The sequence below is a fragment of the Simochromis diagramma genome, unplaced genomic scaffold (assembly GCF_900408965.1).
Source record: "Simochromis diagramma unplaced genomic scaffold, fSimDia1.1 OVJJ01000553.1, whole genome shotgun sequence".
Lineage (NCBI taxonomy): Eukaryota > Metazoa > Chordata > Actinopteri > Cichliformes > Cichlidae > Simochromis > Simochromis diagramma.
In genome coordinates, this window is record NW_024387095.1 from 802,997 (window position 1) to 824,851 (window position 21,855).

The following is a 21,855-nucleotide window of genomic DNA, read 5'->3' on the forward strand; positions in this document are numbered from 1 at the left end:
GGCAAAGAGGGAGGCAGGGAGGACAGCCAGGCAGAAAGCGAGAGTTGCTGCTGTTGCATCTCTGTGTTTTTCATGAGTAGACAGTTTACTGGGAGATTATTCACAGTCTGGTATTTAGCCTTATTAGGCCACTGCTCCCAATGCAGACTTCCCTCCCATCATCCACTGCCACGTTGGAGCTTTTTTTATATATTTATTTGCTTGTTTCACATTTCCTTCACCTTTGTGTACATTCAACTTTTAGTAAATGCACATTTTGCACTTTTTTCCCCTCTTTAAACGGAAGAAATAATTCAGGGTGGGTTGTGCGGGGATCTGGAAGGAAAAGTCCTGTTGGTTTTCATTGGATAGCGTTAGGCAGTTGGAGCGCTCCCAGAGCTTGGGGAGAAAAAAAAGCGACTGATTGAATTGTCAGAACAAAAGATGAGCAGGTTTGTCAAAGGCACACATTTGTGTAAACAAAACCTGGAAGAGTAACTTTCAGGAAGCATTGTGCTGAGATAAATCCAATCACAGAGCCTACAGCAAAAGGTTTAAATCAGTCCAGCTGCAGATTTTGGATCACGGCTGTTAAATGATTGCTTAATTAGAGGCAGTAACCTTTGTAATCAAGGTTAAAACACCTAATACAGTTGGGGAGAGGTTTTGGTTTAAAAAAAATGTATCATGACAATAAGTGGGCAGGTTTCTCTCTACCGGTCGACACTTTGACACTTTCCTAGTCCAGTCCACAGTTACAGAGTTGTTCGAGCATCTATCCCAGCTAACGGGGGAAAGCGACCAATAACTACCGGGGGAAAAAACAAAAGCTCTTTCTTACTCTTCTTCGACCCCATGTAAAGCGAGGCTCGTGACTAATTTCAGTGCAGATAATGCACTTAATTTATAGCCACTACATCGTGTAATCAACATTTCTTTTAATTTACTACCCATCCACGCAACAACCATGACCTCCTTCATCTGAGGACTGTGACTGTAAATGGACTGGCACTTACATGCTGCCTTTCTACTCAGTTGAGTGCTCAAGGCGCTTTCTTCTGCAGGTCTCAGTCACTCGTGCAATCACCCAATCGAGCACACATTCACACAGTTGCATCAGGAACAACTCAGCTTTCCCGAAGACACTTTGGCACACGGGCTGAAGGAGATTATGAGGAGTCAGGCATCGATCCACCAACCTTGCCATTCGTAGACAACCCGCTCTCCCACCTGAGCCACACTGTTTGTTTTTTTTAAAGGAAAGCATCTATGCCAGTTTTTGTTGATGATCCAAAAGTTAGAAATAAGCAAGTTAATTAAAAATAATAATGATAATAATAATGCAGTATGTTAAATTTGCCACAGCTCTAATTTGTGCCTCTGAATGGCTTCTTCTCCATAGCAACCACATCCAAGGCTAATAGATATTGTAGTATTTCAAGCAATCGAGCATACCAAAGTAAATGGAAGAAAGTTGTAAAAGTAGCCTTTATATGAATCCATAATACTTTTAACTATTCGAGAGTCTTCCACGCTTCTTTGTTTGGGAGCACTGAAGACTGGACTGGTGAAAACTATGTATGGATTAGCACCTCCTTCTGCTTTTTTACTGTTATTGGATAATTTGCCGTTACTTTGCAATTTCTAATACGCGCATTGATCGGCACGTTTGAACTTTTTCAGGCTACGCTTCTTCGCACGCTGTAACCATCTTAGTAGGCAACAATTTATTGCTAATGGCTTCCTTAAAGTCACCTCCCTCCTACTGTTTAAATATCTTATAAGCTCATTAAGAAGAACCGCCAGAGGGTTCCTGCCCATCGAGTCTCAAACAAAAGTCCTGGTAACTGGACTGTGTCTGATTTAGACAGTAATAGTGAAAGAATGACAGACAGAGGCAAAGCAATGAGGCCTGTCACACACACGATTTTATGTGTGTGCAACTGTAAATGTTTGACGGCATGCGTATGCCTTGAGAAAAGCAATTCAAGAGAGATCAAAATCAATAGTCTGGGTGTTTGTGTCCCCGGGCTTGCTGTCACTCACGCGCCCTAATATTAAGGCGATTGATCCATCTTTGCCTTAATCTGTGCTCAACAGCTTCACCTGGCTCATTCCCAGGGCGACACAGTCTACAAAGAGGCTCAAAACTCTCAGTAATGGGACAGCCGGCCCTGCTTCTCCATCCCGCTGTCTGGTTTCTTCTCTCTTGTCCTGTCCTCACTTTTTATAGCCATTCATGTCTCTTCTTGTACTCCCCTGATTTATTTAGCATCTTTTTATCCTATCACATTAAATATAGCTGCTACACATTGCCCAGGCTGACCTGTCTTGTCCTGCCAAGTCCATCCCAGTCTTGTCCCATCCTTTCTTTTGCTGTCTTAAATTCCAGCTATCCTCCTCCCTTCCTGTCATGCCTCTCATGCGTACAGTGATTGTGGAATCCTAAAAGTCCTTTTGGTAGGAAACTGAACTTTTGACTGTGAAACAAACATCACTACATTATCACTACATTGTAATGCCACCGTGCCATCATGACTAAATCTGCGCTTGTTTAGAAGTCACTGTAGTGATGATCTCAACATCGAAAATGAACAGCATAATCTTTTAAGTGTGTCCTGTGGGACACAGTGGGGTAGAGGATGATGTTCGCATTAAAGCGGTGGCTGTGAACATAAACCGCAGGCTGTCTGGACTAACAGTCCGAAACGCTCCCTCGGGGCGGCGCTGTACGTTTGAGCTCCGTCAGTCTGTAAATCGGTAAATGATCCCGGCTGTCATTTAATCAATATGAACAGGGAGCAGCTGTCGCACATCATCGACTCCCCTGGGGGCCGTTGTTGAGACGCAGCACTAAAAGAGAACGCGTGTGAATGCAGTGTGTGTGTGTGTGTCGGATCCATTTTTCACAGGTATTTATTGTGACAAGCAGTGTAGCTGCAGAGCATCCTCTGGCTTCTCAGGGTTGTATGGTCAGTGCAAAGAGGGTACTGGCTGTTGATGAATTTTGCCCTGAAGGAACAAATTTAGTGATTTGTTGATGGAAATCGACTGCCAGCCCTTTTGAAAATTAATTGTTAGTTCATCTTCTCATGTTTTATTTTATTTCCCTATAAAGACAATATCTGGAGCCATTACTGGATTCAAAATATTGTAAATGTCTTGTGGTTTCAGTGTTGCCGTTCATTTTTTTTAATCCGTTTTTTTACTTCACATTTTAAAGACTGAACAAGTTTACAGTGTAACCATGAGGTCTCTTTGACTTGTAGTGATTTTTTTGTGCCACGAGTTTAACAGAAATATGATTTCAGCCACTTTCTCCTTGCAGGGACTCTGAGAGACGACAAAGCCGGTAACAGGAAAGATTTCTGGATGATTTTTTTTTTTTTTTTTGTGGGGGGGGGTCCCTCTCTTTCTCTCTCCTTTCCTTTCGCCGCCTCTCCTTTTCTCTTTCCTCCTTTCCTTTTCTCTCCTCTTGCCTCCTCTCCTCTTCTAACGTGAGACAGTGAAATCTCATCCAGCCACTCTGCCTGCCCTTACAGCCAGCAGGGAGGGACATGTCATTTCATTTGTGTGCATATGTGTGTGCGTGTGTGTCCCTTTACTGTGCAACACACAATGACGAGAGCACAGGGAGGAGGCAGGTTGTGTGTATGTGTGTGTGTGTGTTGGGGGGGGTGACAGGGCTCTGATCTCTCAGATAGGGAGATAGCCACCTGATTCAAATGGCTCGCTTGTTCCCGGCAGTCACTTGATCGGCGTGTGAACTGACTCCTCGCTTATTTACAATCAAATGCTGCAGCACTGACCTGCCCAACCCTCTCTCTCTCTCTCTTTCTCTCTCTCACTTTCTGCCCTATATTTGCCATGTCCCTCTCCCTCCCTCACGCACGCACACCCACCCACACACATACAGGTGTACTCATAAACCTGTGATGGAAACTTCCAGCAATGAGCTGCACTGTAATGATCATGCAATCTTTTGAAATATGAGCTCGAGTAAAGGGGGTGGGTTGAGATTATTTTTTCATATTAATACATTTATCACATTTGTAAGATCACATATTAGTGATTAAGCCACTCAATCAAATAGTTAATGCTTCAGTGTACAAGAAGATTTTTTGTTTTGATGTATTTTTTTTCTGGAAAATATACGCCGACACTATCAGTGAAGCAAATCATAATAAATGAACAACTGTAGTAAAAAAAATGTCGGTATTGTAGCCTAACAGCGCACAATGAACACTTTAAAGCTCAAATATATCTGTGTGCACAGTTACATTAAGGGACACACTTTCTTCAGCTACAGAACTATGGTTCCCTAGAGAGAAATGCTTTTCCCGATTGGATAAAAAGAAGATGAAGAGCATATAGTATGTTACACTAAAGCCTGGTTTCTAAGTCTGTATCTTTATGGATGAAATGAGAAACTAGGATGAATTGAGGTAAATATAATCAAAGACAAGGTGACATCTTTTTTCTTAACAACAGATTTTCAGAAATAATTAACGTTTTCATATCATCATTTATGAGTAGAGCTGATTTCTATATTTTTATAATCATTACAGTAATCTTAGTTTCTTCCTGTTTCGTGTGTGTGCTGTGCTACAAGAAGCAGCAAGACTCTAATCTAATCCAGTCCAATCTGAGCTAATCTGCACCCACTTGTGAGATAAAACAGAAGATTTTGCTGCATATCCACTACAGATCTGCAGACGGGATTTCAGACCTCGCTGAGTGACTTTTAAAGGTAGAAGAATGAAAACAGCGAATTAAAACACCATCTGAAACATTTAACGTGTAGAAAATAATAACCCCGCCTACCATTACAACCCCCAGTCTCAAATTCTTGTGAGTCTGGGAGAAACAACTTCAGTCTACTGCATCTGCTTGCCCATCCGTCCATCCGTCCGTCTGTCTGTAACTGTCCTGTCTGATTATCTCTCCCAGTTGGCCCCGAGGGGACACCCACACTGAAAGAGGCCACTCTTCCATTCAACAACAGCTTCTGTCAGAGAGACGAAGAGAGGGAGACCTTAGAGTCACCAGCTCCAGAATAGCCTGATAGTGACTGATGCAATCAATCGAAATCTACACTACAGTCCGCACCATCGTCCAGCGAGCCAGATTTTACGCATAATAAAAGGAAATTGCTCTCGCTCGGAGCTGAGTAAATGCAGAAATTTTAAAGAGGGAAGGCTCCATGCCACGCCGTGTTCGCCTTCCTTTAAGACTCTATGTTTTCAATTCTTGAAAAAAAGGGGGAGAAAACACTAGTAGGATTTTGTTTTGGGCCAAATAAAGAGTCATAAATTCCCTGAACTCTGAACTGTCTGACAAATTTCAGTCAGTTTGAACCAGCACATTTGTAGCTTCTCTAGTTCTTTGCTTCAATGCAAAATGTTTAAACTCGCTAAGGATGCAGAATACAATGTAAGTAAACAAAGAGAAGGTCAGATAAATAATTCAATACTGGAAGAGTTATGGCATTTCTACGTGACAGAAAGTGATCTGCGTGACACGAGTTATCAAAACAGTATCGCCGCAAATCAAAATGCGCCTGCTGCTGCTGAGGCCCAAACCATAAAACCATTTGGCAAATGACACATGGAGGATGTTTTCAGCCTTTATCTGACAGTTAGAGACCAGAGAAAATAAGGGGAAAGTGAGGGAAGACAGAAGCGGGCCCTATGTGTATGTATACACTGCGCTTGTAGCAGAGGAAAGTGTCGTGCTGATATCTCAGCAGGCTTTCAGGAACTGCACCATCTCTGTGACATGTTGTAATACAAGTCTAACCTTATAAACCCCACATGTACACATTTTCTTCCAAGTGTTCCTTAAAAACGAAAACCAGTGTTGACTGATGACATGTGCCACAATCTCCACAACAATGACAGCAGAATCCCTCTGAAATTACCCTGGTTTAATTAAATATTAGTAGCACTGGGTGGTAAAAATTGTATATTTTGTTTAAAGTGTATAACAATGTTGTTAAAACTGTAGATACACTACTAAAAGGTGGCCCAGTTTAGAAACATCCATTCAAACACTATAAACAGACATGATCAAGCCTGTTTCACTTGTTTGGGTTTGGAAAAAGTAATCAGATTTCTCGTGTTTTTTCTGTCTGTACTGTTTGGATATTGTCCAGGTTTGATGAATGATTCTTCTTGGGTTTGAAAAGACTGAAGCCTGCTTTAACATTTATCATTTACGAACTTTTTATAATCCATAAATAAGCAAAAAAGAAATAGGTAAAAATCTCAGTTTGAGAAAAACAAAAAGGCTAGAGTTTTTTCTTCTTTTAAGAGTGTGCGTCTATGCTTTTATTTTGAAAAGCAACCAGATGAGCTAACTGCGTTGGACCAGTCTGCAAAATATCAGACTGTTTTAAATATATTTTATCTGTTCTAGAACGGCCTTCATAATTGGTGTATGCTCTTTAGTATCATTTGGCCGGACGTTCTGCTGTACTAAAACACTAAAACCACACCTTTTCACCCATTTAGCCCCACTTTTTTTCTCAGCATGCATTTCTAGATGTGTCATATTCTAAAATAGGACAGCACCCGCCGCCCCCTCCCGATTTAATGTGCGAGTGTAGTTGTTGGTCAACAGTTGGGTCGGGGGGCCAGGCAGAGGGAGGGGGGCCCGGGAACAATGGACTGTGCTGTTGTGCTGGACTCGGTGGAGAGAGAGGGAGAGAGTCGGGCTGATGACAGAGTGAAAGAGGTTAGTGTCTATGCTGGGAAATGAGACCAGAGGAGGGAGGGTGGTGGTGGTGGGGGTTCCTGTGTCTGTTGGCTTGTTAATGATGATTCAGTCCCATCAGCTCAACAGCCTTCTCTATCAAAGAGTCTCCGAATGCCTGCAAACCACCTCCAGCTATGGTGCCCCGACAGAAACAGACTCCTGACAGTAAACCTGTCAGCTACACTCATTCTAACATGAAACAATATGTCGCTGTCACACTCATCTTTGGCTGCATGCGCGCAAATCTGGTGCAGAAATTCAAATCAATCAAAATTTGTCTGCCACGTGTTTCCTGTGCAATCGGTATTTTATTGTTTGACTTTTAACAGTTTGGAAAATGAAGAGTGCCGGAAAAAAAAAGAAAAAAGAAATAAATGCTTAAAAAACATCGGTTTTCTCCATGTGGAACATGAATAAAGGGCTTGAGAGCTTCGGTGATGCTCTCGGCTGTGTAGACTAACGAACACTAAATGTATCCAAAGACTGACTCTGGGAGCAAAGAAATCGAGACCTCGGTTTCAAATTCGCCCTAATTCGAAAAGTGACGCTGTCGAAAATCAAAAGTACGACACCTCAGCCAAGTGGATCGAAACTTTCACCGGTGGGGGGGTGGTGGCGGTCGATGGGTGGGTGTGGTGGGTTATAATGAAAGAAAAAGCCAGTCACTGCAGCACAGATCGGCCCTTTCTGTGTCTCAGCAGAACACCCCACCCGTCCACTTTCCCTCTCCTTTTCCCCTCCCCCCCGGGTCTCCTTGAGTTGCCTGAGCCGGCCTTGGGGTGGCAGTCAGCCTAGAAACCCGCTCATGTCGTTCCAGACAAACGACATGCTGTGGGAGTCGGGAAATTGTCGCTCTGTTTTATAAAGTCTACAGAAAAAAAATCCGTATTATTATTATTATTATTATTATTATTATTTTTAATTGAGATTATTGACTGAGTTACTACCTTTCTGCCTTTGAATCACTTCCGATGTCCACTCTTTATTTATAATCGGAAATTGGGTGGACTTTCCCGACAAACTAGTATATGTAGAGGATGCTTTAGTGCACGCTCACCGCCCTCACCGGTCTCCTAATTTCCGGACAAGAAAGGACCGATTTTCACTTGTAACTGCAGGAACGGACCTCACACCGGTCACCTGTTGCTCTAAAGAGACGAAAAAGCATAAATATGCGCAACACTGGTTTGATTAAGACACCTTTGCGCACCGCCAGCATCACTAGCAGTGCGTAATCTCTGGCTTTCCTCTAATCGCTTTGATTTTTTTCCTTTCTTTTTTTTTTTTTAGCGATCATATAGCTCTTGAGTGAAACTCCTGAATTGGAGCTGCATTGTCCTCTCCCCAACAGCAGCCAGCAGGCTCAGCAGCCAGCACAGCCAGCCAAGCGTTTGACGTTATTAAATAATAAAGAGATGCTGATCTGGTAGCATTGTTGTGAAGGGAAAAGGCCAATTAGCATGCCGTTATACTGTCATTATGGCTGTATTAACTCGAATTAGTTATAAGACAATGTGCATTTTGATACTTGCATTTTGTATGTGTGTGTGTGGTTTTTATTTCCAGATTTTTTTAATGAGTGTATGACAGAAATGAAGACTGAAAGTAGAGCTACATTAAACCGGCATGCAAGGAAACAAAGATTAAAATAATTAATTAAGTTATCCTTAATTATTAAATTCGATTCGATTATCCAAATCTATCTATCTATCTATCTATCTATCTATCTATCTATCTATCTACATATATATATATATATATTATATATATATATATATATATATATATATATATATATATATATAATATTATAATATATATATATTGTAAGTGGCCCGTGAACAATAAAGATTTGTTTCCTCTAATGAGCCCTCTAATTTATCGACTCTACTCGTTTTTGTGGCAAAGCTCGGGTCCGTTTTAGCGCATGGCAAGAAAGGTTTCAACCTGCGCCAGGCCTTATGTTGTTTTAGCCAGAGGGGAAAAAATATTCACATCCCTCTGTATCCATCCCTCTCCCAGCCTTCTTTCTCCTGGCTTCAGTTTTTATACAAGAAGCAAAATGAGGCGTATATGATCAGTTCCATGATCAGCTTTAATCAAGAAAATTCATTCGATCTGCAGCCCTGACATTATGTTCCACTGAGGTTCAGGAGGCCTTTAAGCGAGGCCTGCAGCGCTAATTTCTAAAAGGCCTTAAAAAAGTAACAAAGTAAGTAGAGTGCAGGAGTAGGCTACATCACGTTTATGCAACCGCGTGGGTGTGAAACACGAGTTTTACAAGTGTCATTCGGGAACACGGAACGCAGATTTCGTAATGACATGCAGTTAGTGATGGATATTTAAAAAAGAGTTTAGGCACAATAGAAAGTAAAGCAAAAAAACCCAAAAATAATAACAACAATCAAGCAACTTTAATGTTACTGCAAACGGGAGTGAATTCCAAAGTTTTGTACGTGCGCGTTCACGGCCGATGGAGGACATGAAAAAAAAAACGCGGACACCTGAGGCACCGCACGGTGAAACAGAGACACTGGTGTTTTGGTTGTGGGGATTTTTTCTTTGCTTTTTACTAAAGAGTCGTGATCCCCCTTCAAACTGTGCATGTCCTTAATGATGGCGCTCTATAAAGCTGTCAGCATCAATGAGCGGAGATGATAAACGGGAGCTGGAGCTACGAGAGTGACGGGGGTGGGGGAGGAGGGGGAGAAGTGGTGGGAGAGGGAGTGAGGGGTGGTGGTGGTGGGTGGGGGCTGTCGCAGAGGCCTCGAGCCTCTGAGAATGCAGGCCGAGAGCAGCGCGAGGCTGATGGCATGCTGGTCTGTGTCAGTGTGTGGTCCTATTCACTGCAGTAGCGGGAGAGAGAGAGAGAGAGAGAGAGAGAGAGAGAGAGAGAGAGAGAGAGAGAGAGAGAGAGAGAGAGAGAACCCCTGCACCTGCGCTGGATCAGCAGGCTACTGGCTGCCATTCAGTCCCTCTGCGCTCCACACACACACACACACACACACACACACACACACACACACACGGGCAGCTGAAACACACGACAGCTCTCTGCTCTGACAGTTTTGCTATTCAACTCTTCTCTGCGCTGTGATGCAGGCAGAGATGTCAGGCAGCCTTAAAAAACAAAAAGACTTGAGGGATGCAGAATAACGACGCGACACGAGAGGAAGGATCTAAACAGGGCGTTTGGGATTATTTATAGAAGCGGTCCAATTTTTTTCACGTACCCCGGACCCGGCCCGAGAACAAGGGGATGGCCGGGTTCCCCCTTATTTAGGGAACCGTGATCGTGCTCTGACCGACATTTAAACATGGCGTCAGTTACACAGACAGAATGATAAAAACACACACAGATCCATGGCTGTTTGTTTTGTCTCATCACAGCTCGTTTATTACTAAACATGTTTCCCATTTAGTCTTGTGTCTGCCTTTTGTTAAAATAATAAAAATAACAATAAAAATAATAATAATTATTATTAACTATATAGTAATAATAACGGTTTGGTTTCAAAGCCAGCGCGTGTACACTTGGTAGAGTTTTTATGTTGTAAAAAACCTGCAAGAAAAAAAAATCATACAGCGATTTTATGAAAACGGAGATAGACGCTTCATGTGCGGGTGACGTCAGCGCCCCCCCCCCCCCCCCCCCTTATTATTTGCGTGGTGGGTGAAAAGGGAAAGTGGCTCTCGTGGGATTACAGGCCACTAAGCTCGTTGTGTTTGCGTGTGTGTGCACGCGCGTTTGGTAGGTGGGTCATTTGACCTAATTAAATAATAAATAATAATATAATCTGAACAACAAACACGGGATTTGGATTTTGTCCAGGATAAATGACACGTCTGACTCGATCCACCGTTTCTTCATTTATTTACATTGAAATTCCAGCAGGCCTCGCTGAGCCAGTTTAATCTGAGCTCATTTCACAGCGTTTACACACGCCGGTTTCAAAATGCTCGGCTCCACTTTGATGTCCTGTTAGAAGCTGCGCTGCTTTTAGTTTTTATTTTTTACAGTCATTAATTTATATATTTTTAATTGCATTTAATAGAAACACCTTTGTAACGGAACACGCCAATATCGCGATATGGGCACAGACGCACACCAGGTTATCACAGATAACATCTGAGAGCTTATTGCTTTTCTTTTCTTTCTTTTTTTTTTTTAACCCGAGGCGTAAAAAAAACAGGAGGCGCGCGCTTACCACCTGTTGCAGGCCAAATATCCTCGAGCTGGGGCAGCCAGACTCTGCACGCGAGGAACAGAAGGATGGGTGGGTGGATGGATGGATGAACGGTCGGATGGGGGAGTAGATGGGTGAACGAAAGGATGAAGGGGAACACCTCAACCGGGCCTCCCAGCTTCAACCTACACGGGCCAAACAAAACACACCTGACTGCGTAAAGTGCAGCAAACATACACCTGAACACTGAGACGCGTTCAAAGCGTCCCCGTGGACTAATAACACCACATGTGGGGTGTAACGTTTTAGGCAGGCCACTTAATTCCCGCTATCAGCTGTGCTGTTTGAACAGGAACGCCGGGCTCGGAGCTCAGAGCCTCTCAGACCAGCTCAGATTTTGGAAAGCACGCGGGGTTAAATGCGGGGCTAATATTTTTCTATCGAGATAGCGCGATATCAGTGTTTTCCGAGTGAACATTCACAGTGTCCTAGTTTGTGACTGCCTCGCTCACACAGAGAGCAAACCATTTACAGAAGGGTTACAAACAAAAAAAAGTGGTTGGGTAGGTGGGGCAGTAATAGAAAATAGGAGCATTAATATAATAATATAATAAAAGCTGCCCACGGCCTCAAGTCAAGCATCCTGTGTCCACATGGAAGTCTTTACCAGTCAGCCACAGGTCTTATGACACGCCACGGAAAATATAAGTTGCCCATCGAGCATGTTTGGTGCTCTTTGCCTTTTAAAGGTTTTTCCCCTCCATCACATCAAAGGTGCCACGCTCAGCCGGGAAAAAATGATCATTTTGCGGGGCCCTGTGGGCCTGCAGGGGCCCACGGCGCTCCTGGAAACATAACGGGAGATTTTTACGCGTCTGCTTTTTTTTTCTTCTTTTTTTAAGCAGGAATAAATTAATTAATAAAACAAATTGTTTATCACCAGCGCTCTCGGCTATTACAACCGATTCAACTGTTTACATCAATAATTAATGGGACTCCCAACGATCCCCTGACCTGCGAAAGGTCCGATTAGGAGGAAGCGAGAGAGGGAGGGAGGGAGATGGAGAACTGGACGGATGAATACCGAGGGGCCTCTTCATCTGCCGCTCCCCCGGGACACAGCCTGCAAGACACAACGGCCCAATGCGCGCGCGCGCACACACACAGACACATACACACTCTCCCCCCACAGATTTAAAACCGTTTGTTAAATTCAGGGCGAGCTGTTAGCTCATCATAAGGATCATCATTATTATTATTATTATGATTGGGGGGAATCCGCCTGGTTGGCAGAAAGGTGCATGGGTGGATTATTTTGGAGTCTGTTCTGTATGCGTTTGTTTTTTTGTTTTTTGTTTATTAAGGCAGAGGGTGGATGAGGGTGGATAAGGGTGGATGGTGGTGGTGGTGGTGTGCAGCAAGTCACCGGAGAGCTTGAACCATGAGAAGCGGGGTTAACGGGAAACAGCAGGGCCCGTTTGATTAAACATTAAATTAAAATGACCACACTCGAGTATCGGCGTGGAGCTATTACACGGCCGAGGAAAAAGCATCCCGGCCAGGCTCCCTTCAAGAGGGCTCCACCTTCAATTTCCACCTAATTGGTCTATTTCAGCCTGATAAGCCAGCTCCGTGTTTTGAAAGGAGTGAGAGAAACACAGAGAAAGCTTCCAAAACTAACAGATATTATTGTTGCTGTTATTATTATTATCATTAGTATTATCATTATTATTGGATAAACTCAATGAACGAGAGGAAATAAAGCCTGAACTCAAAGGTTTAAGCTGCTGAAAATACTCCTTAACAAACACAAAAAACACTGCAACACGGTGTCAGCAGACAATAAAAACCCACGGATGACACACATTCTCTTCTCTAATCTAAAATAACCTGGAATCAGATCTGCGCCTGGCATTAGCGCTCCTGCATGATCAGTCATCTATCAGCCTTACAAAAGAAGGCCCAGTAATCCAAGAAGAACAAAAGAAAGAAAGGGAAAAAATGTAGTTTCTATATTACATTTTTAAAAAGAGAAAGAAAAAATATCAAACCGTAAACCGGCTCTTAATAGTAATAATTATAAAAGAGGAGAAATGGCAGTCTATACCTGGGGATGATGGGTATTTTGGTGGAAAAATCTTCCCCCCACTTTTTAGGAAACAGGCAACAAACTTTGGGCTTGATGTGGCCATCCGCAGGAACTAGAAAATAGAAACGTGGTTAACCACGACGCACAGTTATTTGTGGACTTTAAAGGAGGCATGTCGCCCCAAAGCTGTACTCTGTAAGCACTTAGTAGAATACTAAGAATACTAGAATTTACAGTACACATTTAAAAGAAGATGAAGAAGACAGATGACAACTTAACATGTGATGACTGCCTGGCACACAACAACTACAACAAGATAAAGAAAACCCAGTGATGAATCAAATCAAAACTCAAACAATTTCAAGTATCCAAATTTCCAAAATTTATTCATTTCAAACTGCATATTGAAAAAAAAATATATACTCAGCTGAAATTGTAACTGTTATAAGGATGGTATTAGTTCCAGTATATATACATGGAGTGGTTGGCTGTTCTGCGTACAGGCCACAATTCTTAAAATACATCTACGGGAATGAAAAAAAAAACCCAAAACAATTTTTCTTCTTCTTGAAATAAAAACTTAAAATATCACAGGAAATATACAGAAATTGTACAAATCAATTAGAAAATAAAAAATAAAAAGTACAAGCGTCATATACCTCTAACAGATGAAAAGTGGGAGACGGAAATATAAATTAAGAACCTATATTTTAAGCTGCATTGAGAGGAAAAACAAAAAAGGCGTCGTTTTTTTAATATATATATATTTTTTCCAAGAAATAAAATGTTTAGTAATGCTGCCTTTAAAAATGAAAACAACAACAACAACAACAACAAAAAGAGCAGTTTTACCTGCTTCGTTTCATGTCCCCTTTTTCTTTCCAGTGTTGTGAAGTGTTAAATGAGCTCCCATAAGAATTTCAGCTCTGCTATCTTTCACTTTTTTTGTTTTTTTTTTATATTTTTATCTGCAGAACTGGCGTTGCTTTATATAAAACAGGAAAAATGAAACAAATCGAAGAAAAAAAAAGAGAAATAGAAAAAGAAATATGCAACCTTTTGCAGTTTAACAAACAAATTTCGTCTGATTGTAATGTTTCTTTGATAAATACTGTACAAAAGGGTGATTGCAATAATAAAACATTTTTTTGATTGCGACTCCCACTTTCTAAAGTCTTCCAAACTTCATCCGTCAGTGAAAGGGGGTGGGGATGGTGGCTGTGGCGGTGGTGGGGGATCTCCTACCGTTCCTCTAGAGCTTCCTTAGAATAAAATGTGAGACAAAAAAAGACAAAATAAAAAGAGTCGTGTGTCCCTTTTTTCTTTTTCTTGGAGACTTCTATACAACTTTTCCCACCCCGAAATTTTTCTGTACAAAAATAGTCCAACGTTAAGTAGTCCACAGTTTCTCTTATAAAAGTTCTTTCTCTTTCTCTCTCCTTTTCTTTCTTGCTTTCATGTCTCTTACATGTGTGTTAACGGCAGCGTGCCGTTGATCGTCGTCCCGGGCACGGCGCTCTGGTAGTGCCCGGACATGTGTAGCCTGGTCTGGGCGGTCGGTTCGCTGACCTCCGCCCCGGGCAGGTACATGCTGATCATGTCTCTCAGATCCCCGCTTTGGCAGCCCGGGGCGGCCCTGTGGGATGACGAGGTGACGACGGGCGGGCTGGAGCTGCTGGACTCGGACTTCACCACCGAGGATGGCCCCATGGAGCCCAGGGCGGTCATCCCTGGCGTGGTTTGCTGGGAATAGGACATGGAGTATGTCGGGGAGCCGTTCATATAGCTCTGGGAGCTGGTCATGGAGTTGTACTGCAGGGCGCTCATATCGTAGCGGTGCATGGACTGCATCTGGCTCGGGTTGTGCGCGTTCAGCCCCGGGTGCTGGTAACCCAGCTGGTCCTGCATCATGCCGTAGCCCCCGTTGGTCCAGCCGTTCATGTGCGCGGCGTAGCTGTCCATGCGCTGGTTCACTCCGCCGCCCAGCCCGGCCCCGACCCCGACACCGACCCCGGTCCCCATCCCGTTGCCTCCCGGAGCCAGCAGCCCACCGGGCAAGGTGTACTTGTCCTTCTTCATGAGGGTCTTGGTTTTCCGCCGGGGCCGGTATTTGTAATCCGGGTGCTCCTTCATGTGCAGGGCCCGCAGTCTCTTGGCTTCGTCAATGAAAGGTCTTTTCTCGCTCTCCGACAGGAGTTTCCACTCTGCGCCCAGCCTCTTACTTATCTCCGAGTTGTGCATTTTGGGGTTTTCTTGCGCCATCTTCCTCCTCTGTCCCCGGGACCACACCATGAAGGCGTTCATGGGTCTCTTGACCCGCTCGGGGCTGTTTTTCTGGTTGTTGCCGGTGCCGGACGTGTTGGTGTTGCCCGTGCCCCCCGTGTTGGTCTGGGGAGCTGGGGGCTTCAGTTCAGTCTCCATCATGTTATACATCGGGAACAGATTTTTGATTTCAAAAAAGTTGAATCCCAGAAAAAAAAATGTTAAAAAACAAAGAAGCCAAGAGAAAAACTCCAGCAGCCAAAGGAGCGGACAGTGAGGAGCGAGCAGGGCTGCAGCGAAAAGTTACCTGCCGGGATTTCTCTATGCAACTTTTCTCTGGACAAAAACAACAAGCATCAAGCCGCTTCTCTCCCCACACACACACACACACACACACGCATATACACACACACACACGCACACACACAGAGACACGCACACACAGGCTCACGCACACACACAGACACTCGCTCTGTTTTCCTCTCTCTCTCCCTCTCAGCGCGCAGAGAGAGCCTTCTTCCAAAACAGCTCCCCGCTAATGTTGTGTCCACAAAACTTCTCCCGTCGCTTCTCCGAAAACGAGCGTCAACAAACCCGCACTTTTTCGCCTCTGTCCGCCCGAGCCGAGCCGTGACAACTCCGGATAGTTTGTGAAACAAGTTAATAGACAACCATTCATGCGACCGGGGGCTGTCAGCGTATAAATGGGTTCGACTCGGCCAATCAGAGCCGGCCTTTTTCCCAGCGACACGCCAATGGGAGACCTTAATTAGCATAAAGGGGCGGAGTCTGCCTGCCCCAGACACACACAGAGAGAGCCACACACACATACACAGGGTGCCCATATGGCCAATACCAAGTACATATTTACTATTTCCAGGCTGATGGGGATTTTTCTGTGGGAACATGTTAATGGGAGCACTTGATGATTATTTCCACACTTCACACTGAGAGAGAGCGTGATGCAGAAGCGAGAAAGTGGCTGCTTGCAAACTTTTAGACCCACACAGAAAGTTAAAGTTGGATAAAAAAACTAAAAGGAATAAATGACAGTATAAACGTTCAGGAAATGATTTTTAGAGCCTGTAGACTTTACTTCTACAACAAATCCACAGCTGGGAGTCAAACGCACATGCGCAACTATCAAACATGTTCAGCATCATTTGTCCTTAAAGGTGGAGACAGCGTTTTGTTTCCGACACAAGCCACAGCCTGCGGGAGCTAACCCTCGTCCCCAAAATCGAAAAGTCACTCATTCCCCTCCGCTTACAACAATCGCCCACCAACACCACCACCCACATCCATCAGAACAAAAGCACAACAACACTTAAATAAACTTTGTTAGTTAACTCAAAGCATCGAATGACTGTGTGTCTGAGTGTGTGTGTGCGTGTGTGTTTGTGAGTGTGTGTGTGTATGAAGGAGGGAGGGCCGGGGGGTTATGAGCTGGTTTTTAGCGTTGAAAAGAGGAAAGGTAATCCAAGATGTTTCCCCCCCTTTTTGTCCCTTTTAGTGAAGTTGAATGCCAACACACAGAAGGCAGACGGGCTCATCTCAGCACAAATAAGCGCTTTTTTGTTTGGGATGTTGTCGCTACATCTGTCCGGACAAAGACCCTACTCCACGTCACTTCCACTGCGAGTGCTGCTGTTGTTGTTAGGGCTTTGTAGTGTGTGTGTAAGAGAGAGCGAGAGAGAGAGAGGGCGAAGTAAGGCCTTACCGGGGGACGCGAGGAGGGGGAGAAATAAAGGTGAGGAATATTTTAAGATAAAGTGTGTTTGCACAAAAGGCGCAGCTCATTCAGTGAGCCCGAACGAGCGTGTCAGCCAAATAAAGTGAGTGTGTGTGTGTGTGTGTGAGAGAGAGAGAAGGGGGGGGGGGAAGAGCGGCCTCCACCTGCTTCACCTCAGGCCGGATCAAACCGAAGCAGGCCGAGATTACTGTGTAGGGAAACACACGCCGTAGAGTGCGAAACTATCAGGCTTTAGAGTCTCTGGGAGGAAAAAAAGTTTTTGTTGTGGGGAGGGGTCTGTGCTGGAAGTGTTAGTTTCACTTGTTTTAGTTCTTTCTCCCCCCCCGCTCAAACTGCATTTGAGGTGCCCAAAGCCTCTGTGCTGCGTGACACCAGTGCCGCCTAGTGGAGAACACGGGACCTACACGCGACTGCAAAACTTGAGGGGAGTAGAGGATGAGTTAGAAGTTCAGTTCAACGCCTAGGAAATGCTTAAAAAAGAAGAAGAGTTTAAAAACATCAGTATTTTTTTTTTTATCACAAAACCGCCCTTAGACAAAAATATATAATAAATATATTGTAATAAAAAAGCTCCGAAAAACCCGAGTCACCTGTCACACATCTCCTGGCCTGGATCGCTAAGCCAGAGAGTCACGATAATTAAAGAGAGATGAAGTCCAGACACCTGAAAGAATTCCGTTTCAACCAGATGAAATCCAAACTGAAAGTCAACATATCGGGCCTTATTATGACGATTTCCAGTTGTTTTTGTTTTTAATCATTTGATAATAAATAGAGGAGCGGATCCCCCACGCACCCACCCCTTCCCTCGTGCACTCATTATGCCGGCCCCCGGCAACCTTACATAAGATTCATCTTGTGCTTAAAAGGCTGCGAGAGGCGACACATGCAGCTCGGTCCATTCTAATGCAAGGTTGAAATGGGCCGCTCGGCTGCTATCTGCATCTGAGTGTGTTCCCCCTACCTCTAATCTGCTTATGATAATAAAGGAACAGCGGGGCTCTGCGGTTCTCTGAAAGCAGGCCCCAGCCAGACGGGAATGGCCCCATGCATCCGCAATCATCCTGAATTTGTTTAACAAAAAAAAAAAAAAAAAAAAAAAAAAAGAAGAAGAAGAAAAAAAAGGAGAGACCAGTGGGGCGGCTCCCTCGGACCACTTGTAAGCCCCCATGGTATGGTTTGGGGTGAAAAACTGCAAACGCGCAGCGAGCTGTGACGCTAAAAATGCTGTTTATGTGGTTGCACCAATTTAGGTGACGTAATCTCTGCAAGAGTATTTTTTAAAAACAACAAGTATGAGTGGAAAATGATTCAAGTATCTCCTGTCAGAATCCTTCTACAGAGGATCTCAATGATCAGAGTTTACCGGTGACAATTTTCAAATGCAACACATGGCAAAATCTATGAAGGGATTTACTCCCGTTACAGTGAAACAAAAAAAACAAAAAACCACATTTGTTGTTTCAGGTGAAATAAACTTGTTTTTTTGTTTTTTGTTTTTTGCCACAAGGGCTAAAGAAGCAAACAAGAAATAATCTAAGCAGAATCTTCACCATAATTAATAACGCGAATAATACAAAATACATGAAGAGATTGTTTTACACACACACACACACACACACACACACACACACACACACACACATATATATATATATATATATATATATATATATATATATATACATACACACACACATATATATATATAATCAAGCAGGTTAAATATTTAAACATGATTTGCTGTTGATTTTTTAAATGACAGAACTAAAAATGTCAAAGTGAATTAAATAAATTCGTTTATATGGTGAAGCTTCTAAAGTTTAAAGACATTGCAAAACTGAACTGATGTCATTAAACATAAAAGACATCGAGCAATTATGAAAAAAAGAAGATACAATGTAAGAAAATGTGAAATGTAAGTAAAATGTAAACATGGATTTACTGTAAATTTATGGCGGTCCGAATACAGTAAGCACAGAGGCGCGTAAATTAAGCCTGTAAGTAACAACAATAAGCCGGGGTTGGTTTGGAACACAGCTCAGAGCAAATACTATAATACTCGTGAGTTTTTAAAATAAAAAATTAGAACGTGTTTTTATATTTTTATCAAGCTAAATCAATTTAAATAATTTTTAAATGTAAATGATTTTTGAGCTACACGAAAACCAAACCGGCCAACAACAACACAGTCAGTCAAGCTCATGATTCCAGGCAGTGTCATTCCACAACACTGTTTTATACACACACACACTGACACACACACGCACACGCACACACCAACACGCACAGGGCTTCTCCACTCCGCCGCACTCCAACTTACTGCCAGTTTGGGAGTTGTCTTCCTCTCGTCTTGATTGGCAGAAATTAAACAAGTTGCCATGTCGCTCAGCCTCCTTCGTGTCTATCTCTCCCACCGCTGATGGAGCCTCAGCCTGTCCGGGGCAGAGCTCCAGTCGCCGGCACCCAGCCCGCACTTTCCGTTCGTATCCCCCCCGACCCGAGCCACCAACCACCAACACCTGGTAGTCCGTGCGCTTTCGACCCGGCAGCCGGTGCGCGATTGTCGGCGTGCAGATTCCGGCGTGCAGCCCCGTCGTCTGTCTGGAGCTCTCCGCTGTCTCCTCTCCGCTAGCCCTGCAACAAGAAAAAGCCGTTTATGGCGACACACAATGTGAAAAGGGGGCCGATTTAAAAAGGAGAAGAATGCAAGCAAGAACAACAAAAGTCAGTTATAGCAAAGTCTGTGCCTCTCCTCTCCTATCTTCCACCCCCTAGCTTAGCCCACATAATGAGCAGGAAAAAGCTTTATATTTTGTTCACTGGGTATTCACAGATAATTTGAAGCCATTGTTTCTGCCACAGATGGTTCTTTTTAATACAATAACGGTGCTCTTTGTGAATAGCGAGCCCACAATAAAAATCTAAAGCGTCCTCCTGAATAACCATTTTGTTCTCTCTTGTATAGGCCGAACAAAAGCGCCAGTGAGGTAATGGCCTGCCTTATTGAAAGCCTCAGAATGGGGATTTGATAAAGATTTTTTTTCGCTCCTTTTTTCCTTCTTCTTCTTCTTTTTTTTTTCTTTTTGCAAAGTACACGGCAATGTCAAAGAGAAACTGACACGGGATAAAAAGGAGGGGAAAAAGGCTGGAAAAAGTGCTTGCAGTTGCAGATTGCAAAGATATTATTATTATTATTATTATTATTATTACTATTATTATTATTATGATAACTGGATTATAACTGGCAGAAGTCAGATGTGAGGGGTTGTGTTGCAGAGCTGCAGCAGAGCAGGTCAGGTGCATGTTCCTTTTTTTTTTTTCTTTTTTTTTTTTTTTTCTTTTTTTTTACAATGGAGCTTAAATCCAGAATACATTAGCTTCCAGAGGTCTGCTGTGGATTTTGCACAGGGTGTGTCAACTTCTGGACTCCACATAATTAAGTTTCCAGGGTGCAAAATAGCAGCAAACCCTTCTCACTACACAATCACAGAGCAAAGATAAATAAATAATAATAATATTGCATGACCTTAAAGTGCTTATAACTATAACTGGGAAATGTCATAAATGCATGGGTGTTAATGGGAAAAGGGGCGGGGGTGACTCATGTAACATGGTAATGTTGAGATGCTTGCCTATAGGCCTATAGGATGGATCTTGCAGAAGTGTGCAAGACCCCCTGCACACACACACACACACACACACACACACACACACACACACACACACACACACACACACACACACACACAGTCTTGATGTAATTCGTAATTAACTCATGGCTAATCAATAAAGCGTTTAACACAACGCACAATGGACACACAGGGGATGATCCCCAAGCCAAACATATTGGATGTCACTGATCGTTACAAGGTGAGGACACCCTGTCTGTCACACAGGGTTGGAGGGTGAGGGTGGGGGCAGCTGGAGAAGATTGCAAAGGAGAGGAGAGGGGGCATGAATGGCAGGATGGAGAGAAGGGCAGAGAGGGGATGAGGGGGATAGAGGGATGAAAAGGTGAGAAGGAGATGCAAGGAGAGAATCACATTTCAAACTCACCGAATCAGCCCCCCAACACACACACACACACACACACACACACACACACACACACACACACACACACACACACACACACACACACTACCACCACCACCAGCCATTATACTTACAGAAACATATGATATGTACTTATCAATGACATCAGAGAATAATGGATTAAGAAGAAGGCCTCACTCACACCTCCTGACAGAGTTCATTCATTCATCAGTTCATAAGATGAGAAAAATGCCATTAAGGCTGATAATAACAAACAAGATGAGAGCATTTGGAAAGTTTGGTGTCAGCACCGTCATCAGCACAAGCTTTTCTCAGTCTGCTGGTATTCTTTCACTGTGAAGCAGGACTGTTTTGCTACAAGCACCATCTTCTTCAAATGCCTCAATTTCAAAAGCAAAAGCTCAAACTTTTTTCCTTTTTTTACATTTGTATGAACTAAATGAGTTTCTCTCCAAAGTAGAAACGCAATGTGTGCACACAGTTAGTGTGCTAGTTGAATCTACAATCAGCTGTGACAGGAAGTGGGTGGGGGTGGGTGGGGGTTTGTTTAACAACAGGTTCTGCATGAACTCATTTGTATTCTTATTTTAAAGAAATAAATGCCTAGTTACTTTCATTTTGTGTGTCTTTTATTCGAAAACAATAACCCAGTAGCATTTTTATGCCCTCGTAAAATCACTTGCACACAGGCTAAGCGATTCTCTAGAACTTTGCTTGAAAAGACAGAAACTCAAGCATCAGAAAATCTGAAATGCACCTAGTGTGCATGC

General features: G+C 43.3%; 1 protein-coding gene across 8 annotated transcripts in view; it reads right to left on the bottom strand.

Moving 5' to 3' along the window:
• sox2 (SRY-box transcription factor 2) overlaps nt 1-21,855 on the bottom strand; it is a 187,163-nt gene that overhangs the window by 27,649 nt on the left and 137,659 nt on the right. For 3 of the 8 annotated variants that reach the window (XR_005697976.1, XR_005697980.1, XR_005697975.1), the window contains one exon: nt 19,350-19,663. The exons of 1 other annotated variant lie outside the window; for it this stretch is intronic. Coding sequence is in view for 2 of the 7 variants with exons in the window: in XM_040046323.1 (XP_039902257.1) it covers nt 14,476-15,444 (969 nt within the window). In the remaining 5 variants the exon portion in view is untranslated. 4 more of the 8 variants (XM_040046323.1, XM_040046322.1, XR_005697979.1 and 1 more) reach the window with 3 other exon arrangements.